General features: G+C 48.0%; 1 protein-coding gene across 1 annotated transcript in view; it reads right to left on the bottom strand.

Annotated features, from left to right (window-relative positions):
• ZNF532 (zinc finger protein 532) overlaps positions 1-12,095 on the bottom strand; it is a 112,338-nt gene that overhangs the window by 44,230 nt on the left and 56,013 nt on the right. The window contains exon 5 of the mRNA XM_010854828.1: positions 2,196-2,377. Within this exon, the coding sequence (XP_010853130.1) occupies positions 2,196-2,377 (182 nt within the window). The remainder of the gene's footprint in view (positions 1-2,195; positions 2,378-12,095) is intronic.

Here is a 12,095-nt window from a genome sequence, read left to right on the forward strand (position 1 = left end):
AAGGAAAGTTATGACCAACCTAGATAGCATATTCAAAAGCAGAGACATTACTTTGCCAACAAATGTTCGTCTAGTCAAGGCTATGGTTTTCCCTGCGGTCATGTATGGATGTGAGAGTTGGACTGTGAAGAAGGCTGAGTGCCGAAGAATTGATGCTTTTGAACTGTGGTGTTGGAGAAGACTCTTGAGAGTCCCTTGGACTGCAAGGAGATCCAACCAGTCCATTCTGAAGGAGATCAGCCCTGGGATTTCTTTGGAAGGAATGATGCTGAAGCTGAAACTCCACCTATGAGTACTTTGGCCACCTCATGCGAAGAGTTGACTCATTGGAAAAGACTCTGATGCTGGGAGGGATTGGGGGCAGGAGGAGAAGGGGACAACAGAGGATGAGATGGCTGGATGGCATCGCTGTCTCGATGGACGTGAGTCTGAGTGAACTCCGGGAGTTGGTGATGGACAGGGAGGCCTGGCGTGCTGTGATTCATGGGGTCGCGAAGAGTCGGACACAACTGAGCAACTGAACTGAACTGAAATGAACCCTCAAGTGCGAGAAAAAAAAAAAAACATACTAAATAGAAATTTTAGTAAAAATTTAAAGTGCCAAATTTAGGCAATGCCGTGAACAAGGGGGAAAAAAAAGAAAAGGGATGGGCTTTTCCAACTGTGTTAATTACTGTGAGCCTGCCAGCAGAGCTTTTGTTTTAATTTAGGAAAGATACCAGGAATAGCTAGAATTATAGGAGTCTTTACTTCTTTTATTCATTCCAATTTAAATTTACTTTCATTATATTGGACATATCAACTCTAAATGTCTGAGGAAATTGGCATCCATTGAAGGAACTGCCTTCTATATTAAACAAAGAATCCAGTAATAAGAGTTTCCAAATACGGAATAAGAACCAAAGTGTTATTGTGTGGGAATTCTGCGGCATCAACATGGAACGTCCGTCTTAAGCACTGAGTATGCTTCTGGGTCACCCTCTCTTACTCTGGAACATAACCGTGGAGACGGAGGTAAATAAACGTAACGCCAGTTTAGACAGGGCACCGAGGCACAGGATCACGTGCATTACCACAGTGAGCAGCAGAACAGGCACAAAAAACTCTGGTTTTTACACTTCCAAACCAAAGGCTATCTATTAGGTGGTTCTCAATCCATGAAACGCCTGCACATCACAGGTTTGGAGGCATGAGTTAAAAACGTGAAATCAGTCTCGTTATTAGAGAAATGGACAGAACCACCAAGAAACTAGTGACACCATAAGCTAAACTTAACTGAAATAAAACTGCTAAATCAATACCAACTGGCCTTCATTTTGATAAAACATCAGAACTGTGTTACACCTTTTTAAAAAATGTGTGTATTAACAGTCTAACATTAACGATACCCGGTAACCAAAGTCTCAAAATAAGCCCACAATACAGTAACACCTCTATTAACAGAGACATGTGCACCAATGACATGTTTTCTTGGTGGACCTCCATTTAATCAAAATATAGAAGGTTCAGGAATGTATTTTAGAAGGTCACAAAGCGGAGGGTCAAGTTCAAACGCATCATCACACATTATTAGGCTAATGTTTGGATTTGTCAGATGTTGTAAAAGACATCTGAAAATTTTAGGGGGCAGTGAGAGGATCACAGTGAAGATGAGCAGAGACGCGGGAGAAGCCCAGGCCCAAGGAACAGAGAAGGAGGAATAAAGAAAGATGATCTGGGTGGAGGGCTCCTCCACAGTGAGCGATGGTAGGAAAGGACGTGTTGATACGACCCAGCCTTCAACACAAGAGAAAAGTGGGGGACCATCTCACCCTTTTGTTTTGATGAGAGAAGAACTCAGAGGTGCAGAAATGCACTGTGTTCTTACAGGGGTTAAAATGTAAGCAGCATGACAACAAAAGTCTGCTAGAAAGGGGGCATAAAGTACAAAGGCTCCTAACACTCGATCAAAGCCAAGCTTTGCCACATGCCTGCTTCTGCTTGGCAGGAGGGGCCCCCTTTACCCCGGGCTTGGCGTGGACCAGCGTCAACCCCACATGAAAGGATTCAAACAGAGACACCCCCCTTATGAATGAGCGAGGTTCCCAGAGGATCTGTTGATCAAGGTTTCACTTGTAAGAAAATGAAAATGCTGAGCACGGACCACTCGGAACCCTGCGCAAGCTTCACGCGCCCGGAATGAAGGCCATACTGACCGGAAACCCACTCTCCGCGTGTAGTGCAGGCAGTTCTTGGTGACGTGGGTCTGGAAGTGCACGGACCGGCAGATGGCGCCGCACTCGGGGCAGGTGTAGGGAGACTTGTGCTGATGGATCCGCTGGTGGGAGGCATAACTGCACTGGTTGGGGAGCAGCATCTGGCAGACAGTGCAAGTCTTCTAGACAAACCAGAGGGGAGACACGATTGGTCCTGCGAAGTACTTTCTAACACGCAGAGAAGCTTGGTTAGACCTCAAAGTAAGTATACGTTGGTCACTGCAAGCACTGCAGTAATTATAAGCCCACAGAAAAGGCAAACTTAAAAAAGTTAAATGGTCAAGATAAAATACCTTACTCCATAAAACACAAACAGTATGTTCATAAAGTCAGGCTCATCCCCAAAAGTCAGGCTCATCCCCACAGTGTGATGTAAAGAGAAGGTTAGCTGCTGGTAGAGTTCCAATTTTGTTACTTTTACACATTTTTTTTTAGTGCGAAGAAGAGGTATTCTTATAAAGTAAGTTAGCAAATCTAATGAGTAATTAAAGTACAAGTTTATGGGCATCTATCTTGACAGTAGTCAGAGTTCCCAGAACTCAGTAACTTTCTTCAAAATAATAAAAAGTAATTAGTGGCTAACCCGGTTTTCTTTTTTGGCCACTTCAGTTATCAGTATTTGAGATGTGAGATACAGGAATACAGAAGAATGGCCACAGCAATCGCTTCTTCTTTTCTGCACATGATCTGGTCTTTAAATGGATGAACTGGCCATTATACGATTTACGATTAAAACCAACAAATCACGTTCAGATACATAAATTCAGATTTTAAATGGAAACTTCCAGAGCTTAAAATCTAATCACATATAAACTAAAACTGAGACCGAAATCCTCTTTGGGAAGGCCTCTACACCATTAACTAACAAGGAAAAACTGAAACACATTACATGTTACATCCCTTTAGATATAAGCACTGAACACAGCAGGCTTTTAAAACACAAAAAAACTTACAGTAAATATAAATGGAGGACTTAGTATCATTCCAAAGTTAAAAGGTGTTTGAATACTATTTGGACATTCATGCAACAGGTATCTACTATCTTCCAAAATGTATAATTTTTATTAAAGTCAGTTAAAGAAAAGCCTCAAAACATACTGTAGTTAAAAGTGAACCAATTTTTTATACTGACAACAGAATTAAGACATTTTCAAAACAGACTTTTTATTCTTTTAGCTTCTGAATCAAGCAAATTAAGGTTTCAGCTTCTAAGGAAAACTAAGGAAAATCAGAAACTCACTTGGAAATTCTTTCTTGGTTCTCTCCTGAAAGGACTAAAGTACAAATTTGATCCCATAAAATGTTTATTGCAGTCACAAAATAAGAACATTACAGGCAGCTTTGATGAGGTTAAGCATCACTTTAAAATAGCATTCCTTTTCTAATAATACATATTCCAAAGATTAAAACAAGCCACAGCCAATGAAAACCAATCCACAGATGCATTAAGTATCAAATCCTGGTGACCTCTTCTTTATCACAGGTAATCCACTGTTTCTTTGAACTAAAGGTTTCTATTCACTTCACCACACGGTTACTCATCCCAGGCAGTGAACTGTAGTGTCTGCATTTCAACAGGCATCTCAGAATGTCTTGCACTTACTAGGAATAAAACCCGTGTTTTCTACACTCAAGTCAAAGCATTTTCTTTTTATCCTATGCATTGAGCCCATTCCACTGTGAGCCAAGTGAACTGGATCCTTTAAATAGATGGACTTAGATACATCATCTCATTTGATTCTCATAAAAATCTATGAAGTCGATGGCATTATCTCCACTTTACAGGTGAGGAAAGGACGTGTGGAGGAGTTAAGAAACCTGCCAGGGGCCCACAGCTCTCAGGTGGAGGAACCAGGATTTGAACTGGGCTCTGACCCATTCCAAGGCTGACAGCGGGGCGGGGGGACAGCCGTGGTCACGATTACAGGCAAGCCCCCAGCCCACTCCACGGCGTGGCTTCCATCTATGGTGACGCAGCTTTATTATAGGGAAAGACAGCAACAAAATTAAGAGAAAACCTAAAAAGGAGACAGAGCACGTGTTTCCTTAAAGCCGAAACGAATTTTAACATTATCTCCCATCAAGATGTTACCAGGTACCCTTCATAGTACTCATAAAATTCACAACGAGTTACTTAAACATGCTCCCCTGTCAGATGCTTGTATGCGGTCAACTACATAAATAGTCATGGACGCATTGGTGGATGAAAGAGCTTTTGTACTAGTAAGGCGAACTAAAGTAAGTATCAACATTATTCGAGAAGAGGCTTTATGAATTAAAGTGCTCTTTATGACAGAAATCTCTGACTGCAGAGACTAGGGAAAATGTTTTAGAGTGGCGAGGTCACATACACAGCCACGTTTCCATAGCGACCTGTCTCACACGTCGGTCCCTGGGAGGGAGGAAGTGTTCCCTTCATACTGCACTGTGGCCCCGGAGGCTCCGCGAGAGCAGGTGGTGGTCTCTGCCCACCCCCCTCCCCGGACCACTGACCAGCCACAGGAACCTGCCTTTGGCCCTTTCCACTGACTAAGGCTCCTCGCCAACTCCAGACAAGCGAGACCAGGAGCGGTGGATCGCACACCCGAATCACGACGCTTCCCTATTCTCCGATCACTGCAGTGGAGGAATCCAGCTGCCGGGGAGCCCTCGGCCGGAGCGTGCATGCACAGATGCGTCTGCGTTAGCGCACACGCTCCGAGCAGACTCCCACGCTTCTCTGCTTACTGGCTCCCACTCCACCCACTCTGTGTGCAGAACCAACCGGCCGTCTGGGCTGCAGATGTTCTCTCGCGGACACATAGGTGAGAGCCACAGTTTTCAACTCACATGACAGCGTCTGCCCAACCATTCCCCTCTGATTTTTAAAAAATTAATTTCTTTCTTTAGGTTTGGCTATGCTGGGTCGTTGCTGCTTGCTGCGCGGGCGTTGCTCTCGCTGCAGGGTGCGGGTGTCTCCCTGCGGTGGCCTTTCTTGCTGCTGCTCCCGGGCTCCAAGCTCAGGCTCAATCGACGCAGTGCACGGGTGCAGCTGCTCCTCGGCAGGTGGGAACCTCCCGGATCGGGCATCGAAGCCCGTCTCCTGCACTGGCGGGTGGATTCTCACCCACTGAGTTGCCACGGAAGCTCCTCCCTCCAGTTTCATCCACTGCCCTTGTGTTAGGTAACAGGTCCCCTCCGCCTCCTGAAACGGTGGTGCTGGATCTCACAGTGCAGAGGAAGCGGAGCCAACGCCACTTGCTTCTCTGGGCTGCTGGGGACTCTTGGCAATGACACTCTCTCTGGACTGGGTGATGCGTGCGGGCATCGGGCCAGGCCAGGATCTCTTTGTGGTCTCTGATGATCTGACTGTCCTTGTTTTGTTGGTTTAAACCAAAGAAAACAAAAATGTCTCTCAAAACTCTCTCTTCTATACAAGTTGAGAACACTTACTAGGGGATAAAGCAGGTTGATGTGACAAAGTTGGCCTCTGGAACAGAAAACAGCTAAAAAAATGCACTCACACAGTTTCAGGTGTCTTCTGACAGTTTTACTGATGTCATCTGAAACACGGAAAACATTTGCGATACTCAGGTAATAGGCGGCTAATTTTCAGTCTGGGGCAGATCCATTTGCTCAGAGAACTGCTACCTTTAGAAAGTGAAATGCTACTTTTCAGTAGTCAGGTAATAGGAGAAAGCAGAAATTAAAAGCTGAAAGGTAATCGCAATCATATGTGATGACTACCCATACTGCACCCTCTGTGCCCAATCCTGGCACAGAAATCAATGGCTGGTGGGGGCACGGGGACACACAGGGGCCCTGGTGAGGATGCAGACAGCCTTAGGGCTTGGCATCCTCTTCGCATCATGAGGAATTATTTGAGCAGATTATTAAAAATATTTAAAGTAAAATCTTAGAGTAAAAGTATACTGAGCACAAAGCCGGCAAAACTATGAATTCTCTGCGTTTCAATTCATATTTTAGGGGGAAAAAGGTAGCCTGGGAAATCTACAAGAGGAAGATGAGGAAGGCTAAGGAAATGTGAGTAAGCAGCAGCTACTTATGCTTCCACTTCAGAGAGACCAAAACCGTGTGACCGCGTGAGACACAGGTCAGAACGCTGTCAGCTTAACAGTCAGCCCAGACGCTAAGTACACTGCTTCTGCCTCATTAACAGCAGTTTTGCAATCTTCCATCTACAATATAATTATCAAACAATAATAATAATAAGTAACACCAGTCTGCTTTCCCGCTCTCCCTCTCAGCCGATCTCACGATGGGAGAACAAACAAAGCATTTCATTTCCGACCCCACTGAGATAGAAGGAACACGGAGCATCACAGCAGAAACAGCGGCATACACCGTTGTGCACAACGCTAGCTGCTGGGGGTGCTTTTGTCCTCAAATCATTCTGCATTTAAAAAAAGGCCTAATAAGAGCTGACAGTGAAATGAGCCAATTTTCAGAGACCAGTGTGGTCAACTTACATAATCTACTCGGATGACAATCACTCAAGAAGACAGATGAATTAACAGTTGATGACCTTAAAATATAACCTGGGTCAGAACTAGCCTGACCAAAATTAAAATTAAACATTTAGGAGAGCAAGACCCAAAACCAAGCTAATAATGATACTTTGGGTGGCTGAGGGAACTGAGGTGGGCTCCGTGGTTTCCTGAAGAAGCCACTTGAGCAGACATGGCTCCAACGAACTGGTGGGGGCTGCTGGAGCTCGTTTAACACACCTGGTACCTTGTGCTCACGACGCCCATAACCTCCCTGAACCTAAACTGAATCAGCAAGCCCGAAAAATAAGGACCACTGCAGGTAAGTCCCCTTAATGTGCATCCTTGAAGCTGTCATGGATATGTGGCAGGTAGGATCTACTTTTGCCTGTGTCCAGTCAAGTCCAACTCTTTGCAACCCCATGGACCATAGCCCACCAGCCTCCTCTGTCCACGGGATCTCCCAGGCAGGAATACTGGAGTGGGTTGCCATTTCTTCCTCCAGGGGATCTTCCCGACCCAGGGGTTGAACCATCAGCTCCTGCGGCTCCTGCATTGGCAGGTGGTTACTTTTTACTACTGAGCCACTTGGGAAGCCCCAGTGTGGACATGAAAGTGTTAGTCGCTCAGTCGCACCCAACTCTCCGAGACGCCATGGACTAGAGCTCGGCAGGCTCCTCTGTCCATGGGATCCTCCAGGCAAGAGTTCTGGAGTGGGGCGCCATTCCCTTCTCCAGGGGATCTTCCAGACCCAGGGACTGAACCGGGGTCTCCTGCATTGCAGATTCTTTACCAGTGAGCCACCAGGGAGGCCCTCAGTGTGGATATAAACCCCAGAGTTTATTCTCGTAAGACTCCTACGGGGCCTGCAATGGTAAAGTTCTGTGCTTCTGTGTCACCATGAGAAACCAGAAAGGACAAGTAGCAATAAAGAAACCCTGCCTTGAGTCCTGAGCTGGCCACTAACTGGGTGTAAGTTCCCTCAACTGCAAAACAGAAGGGAAAGGACACGACACCCTCTGACCACGGCTGATGCAGAGTCTGCAGGAAGAAAACCCGTCTCACCAACTCAGAGGCCATAATATGTACTTCCGATCTGTACTGGGCTAAATTTAATTGTGGTTTCACCAAGAGGAGAAGCAATGACATTCCAGGACACTTAATTTTCAACGACTGAAACTACAGCTGTGGCCTCTTAACTACTTCACGGAGCAGAGGGAAGCTTCTCCAGCCTCTCTCTCACTCCCTTCCTTCTCCTGCCCTGAGGCAGGTTATATCCCTGGGTCTGGAAGACCCCTGAGCAGGAAATGGCAACCCACTCCAGTATTCTTGCCTGGAGAATCCCATGGACAGAGGAGTCTGGCAGGCTACTGTCCATGGGGTCGCAGAGTTGGACACAACGGAGCAACCAGGCACACATCCAGGGCAGATTCGCCAGTGTTAAAAGCGCCCGGCACCCCCGTTCTACTGCACCACGGGGTTCAGGGCGACTGGGAAGGGGATGGTCCATCCAGACTCTCCATCTCACACCCCGGCCTGGGGGCTTGCCCTCCTCAGAAGGGCCAACAGGTGCAGGCAGGGCCTCAGGTGCCCTGGGGTCGTGGCTGGGATCCAGGCTGGGGGAAGCAGGACGCGGGGTGAAGAGGGCCTGGAGCTCAGCCACGGACGCCCACCCAGCTCTCGGCAGGGCCTGCCGGGACTTCGTGGAGCACAGGGCAGGTTAGCGGCGAAGCAGCACTCAGGGCCGTCACTGCCGTGGAGACGCCATCCACACGGCACACGCGAGAGGAGGAGCGACTGGCAAGGCAGGTTCAGCGAACGCCACCAAGCCTTCCTTTACCCCACGACACACGGGCCAAGCCTCCAGGGCCGGAGCGTGTAACATGCAGGGTGAGAGGGGGCGTCACACGGACAGCCCCAGCCCGTGTCAACAGAAAGAGAGATCCTTGACAGGGTTCTGACAAGCACCCACAAACACGCCCAAATGACATCTGACAAAGCACAAAAAAGGCAACTCAGTGGGAGACAGCGTTTCAGACAAATGTGTGCTAAGTTGCTTCAGTTCAGTTCAGTCGCTCAGTCATGTCCGACTCTTTGCAACCCTATGAACCGCAGCACGCCAGGCATCCCTGTCCATCACCAACTCCCAGAGTCCACCCAAACTCATGTCCATTGAGTCGGTGATGCCATCCAACCATCTCATCTTCTGTCATCCCCTTCTCCTCCTGCCTTCAATCTTTCCCAACATCAGTGTCTTTTCAAATGAGTCAGCTCTTCCCATCAGATGGCCAAAGTATTGGAGTTTCAGCTTCAACATCAGTCATTCCAATGCACACCCAGGACTGATCTCCTTTAGGATGGACTGGTTGGGTTTCCTCTGTGCAACCCTATGAACGCAGCCCACCAGGCACCTGCCTCCAGTATTCTTGCCTGGAGAATCCCATGGACAGGGGAGCCGGACGGGCTACATACAGTCCACGGGGTCGCAAGAGTCGGACACAACTTAGTGACTAACCTCTGTCCGTGTTCTCCAGGCAGGCATACTGGAGTGGGCTGCCAGGCCCTCCTCCAGGGGATCTTCCTGACCCAGGGATGGAGCCGTCTCTTCAGTCTCCTGCATCAGCAGGCGGCTTCTTTATCACTAGCACCACCTTACCAGAGAAAAAGGACACGCACGGGGGAAAAGAAATCTCAACCTAAGTCTCACAAATTATACAAAAAGTAACCCAAAATAGATCACAGACTTAAGCGTAAATCATAAAAACGTCTTTAGAAAAAAAACATAAAAGAAGGTTTTCAGGATCTAGAGCAAAGAGCTCTTAGACGTGATGCCAAAAGCACAAGCCATAAAAGAGAAAACTGATAAATGGGACTTCGTCAAAATTAAAAGCATTTACTCTGTCAAAGACCTAACAAGATGAAGAATGAAGTCGCAGACTGGGGGAAAAGACAGGCAACCACATACCGGCAAAGGACCAGCGTCTAAAATATATCAACAACTCTTAACACGCAACAGTAAAAACAAACAAAAAAACTAATCAGAAAATGGACAAAAGACAGGAAGAGACATTTCACCAAAAAGGATATGCAGGTGGCAAATAAATGTAAAAAGATGCTCAACATTATTCGCTATGGAAAAAACACAAATTAAAACCACATCACTACACACCTGTCGGGATGGTGAAAATGATGCCGCCACCAAATGCTGGTGAGGGGTAGAGAAAAGAGGTCATTCACACACTGCTCTTGAGGATTAAAACTGTACAGCCACTGTGGAAAAGAGTTTCTTAAGAACATACATATGCAACCACCACACAGCCCAGCACACAAAGGAGTTTCATCCCTGAGAGATGACAGCTTATGTTCAGATAAAAGCCCGCAGACAAATGTTTGCAGCAGCTTTATTCATAACAGCCCCAAACTGGGAACAATGCAGACGTCTTCGGTGACTAGATAGGGTGAGCACCTTGTGGCAGGAACGTATGATAGAAAAACACCCAGCAATAAAAAGGGATATCTCCAACCGCTTGGATGAATCTCCAGGGAATTATGCTGAGTGAAAAAAGCCAATCTCAAAGGCTACATATGGTAGGGCTCTGTTTTTATAACATTCCCGAAATGACAAAATTATAGAAATGGAGAAGAAATCAGTGGTTCCTAAGGGTTAAGAATGAGGTAGGCGTGGGAGGAACTGGCTGTGGCTCTAAAAAGCCAGTATGGAGACTTCCCTGGCTGTCCAGGGATTAAGAATCTGCCTTCCAATGCAGGAACACCCGTTCGATCCCTGGGCAGGGAACTAAGATCCCAAAGGCCTCAGCACAACAAAAGCCAGGTGCCAGACTACTGAGCCCAAGCACTCTAGAGCCCGTGCTCCGCAACAAGAGGAGCCCGCGCGCTGCCACGAACGCCCAGCGCAGCCAAACAAAAAAAACAGTGATCACGATAAATCAAAAGGCAGCAGGAATGATCCTCATGGTCACGGCAAGGTTCTACGTGTTGACAGCACGTGTTGACTCGTCAGCAGCCTGGATAGGACGCTGTTGAACAGTTCCTCTGCGTGTTGACTCATCAGCAGCCTGGATAGGACACTGTTGAACAGTTCCTCTGCACGATGCAGCCACTGGGGAGAACTGGGTAAAGGGAACACAGAATCCCTCTGTGCTGCTTCTTACCTGAATCCGCAATTATCTCAAAATGAAAAGCTTAATTTAAAAACGAAATGACTGGAGAAGACTGAAGCCACGAGCACAGGGCACGTTCAGCAGTTTCAGCTAAGCTGTTTAAAGTACCGTGGCAAGAAGGTGGGCAGGAGAAAGCAAGAACAGGAGGCAGGCAGGAAAGGAACAGTCCCGCCCAGGGACCCCGCACCCCTCTCTCCAGGTCTGCTGAACGCACACGCAGAAAGGAGAGAGCCAGGGCCCTGAGGCCACGCCCTTTAACCTCCTGAATCCAGGCAAATCAGGGTCAGTGTAGGAGTCAGTTGTATGACTCAGCGGAAGTCTGTTGTATGACTCAGCGGTCCCTGATCTTTTGGGCACGAGGGACCAGTTTCGTGGAAGACAAGTGTTTCACCGGCCAGGGTCGGGGGGATGGTTTCAGGATGATTCGAGTGTATCACGTTTATTGTGCACTTTCTTCATATTGTTCTTACATCAGCCCCACTTCAGATCATCAGGCATTAGATCCCAGAGGCTGGGGATCCCTGGGACACACGTGAATCTCTGAGGCTGCTGTGCAGACCTAGGGAGGCGGCCTGGGCAGGACCCTGCACCGGTCCGGCCCTTAGGGAGGGACGCAGCCTCCTCTGCCTCTGTTCACCCACGAGTTACCAAGAAACAGAGAGGCCAATGGAGAGACAGGAGGGAGTGTGGATAGAGGCAGTCGGAAGACCGGACTTGAGCTTCGCCTTTGGATCTTCTTGCAAAATTCAGCAGTTGAGCAGAGTGTTGTGAGTGCCCTTCTCCCGGGGGCCAACAGTTTATCCAGGTGGACTTTTGCTCTCACTCAAATTTAAGTTCACCAACTGTAAACCACGGCCAGTGGTCGTGGGAACAGCAAACTGAAGAAGATGAAACAGGAACTTTTCTCCTTCCTGCCTCGCCCTTGGGGTCTTCAGCCCTGCCTGCCACTGCTGGAGCCCCCGCTGAGCTGAGGCTGGTTTAGAAGGAGCCGCGGGGCCGCCTCGGGCTTCGGGGGCCTCGGGGGACTCGGAGGAGCGGGAGGACTGATGGAACTCACAGAGGGGAGCCGCTCCCCTAGGCTAGCGAGAATGCTTAAGAGACCAGCCTGCCCCTGGGTGTGCAGACACCGGGCCGTGGTGGAGGGGCTGCTGCTGGGAGGGCAGGAGCTCGGG

Source organism: Bison bison, unplaced genomic scaffold (genome assembly GCF_000754665.1).
Source record: "Bison bison bison isolate TAMUID 2011002044 unplaced genomic scaffold, Bison_UMD1.0 scf7180017864349, whole genome shotgun sequence".
Classification (NCBI taxonomy): domain Eukaryota; kingdom Metazoa; phylum Chordata; class Mammalia; order Artiodactyla; family Bovidae; genus Bison; species Bison bison.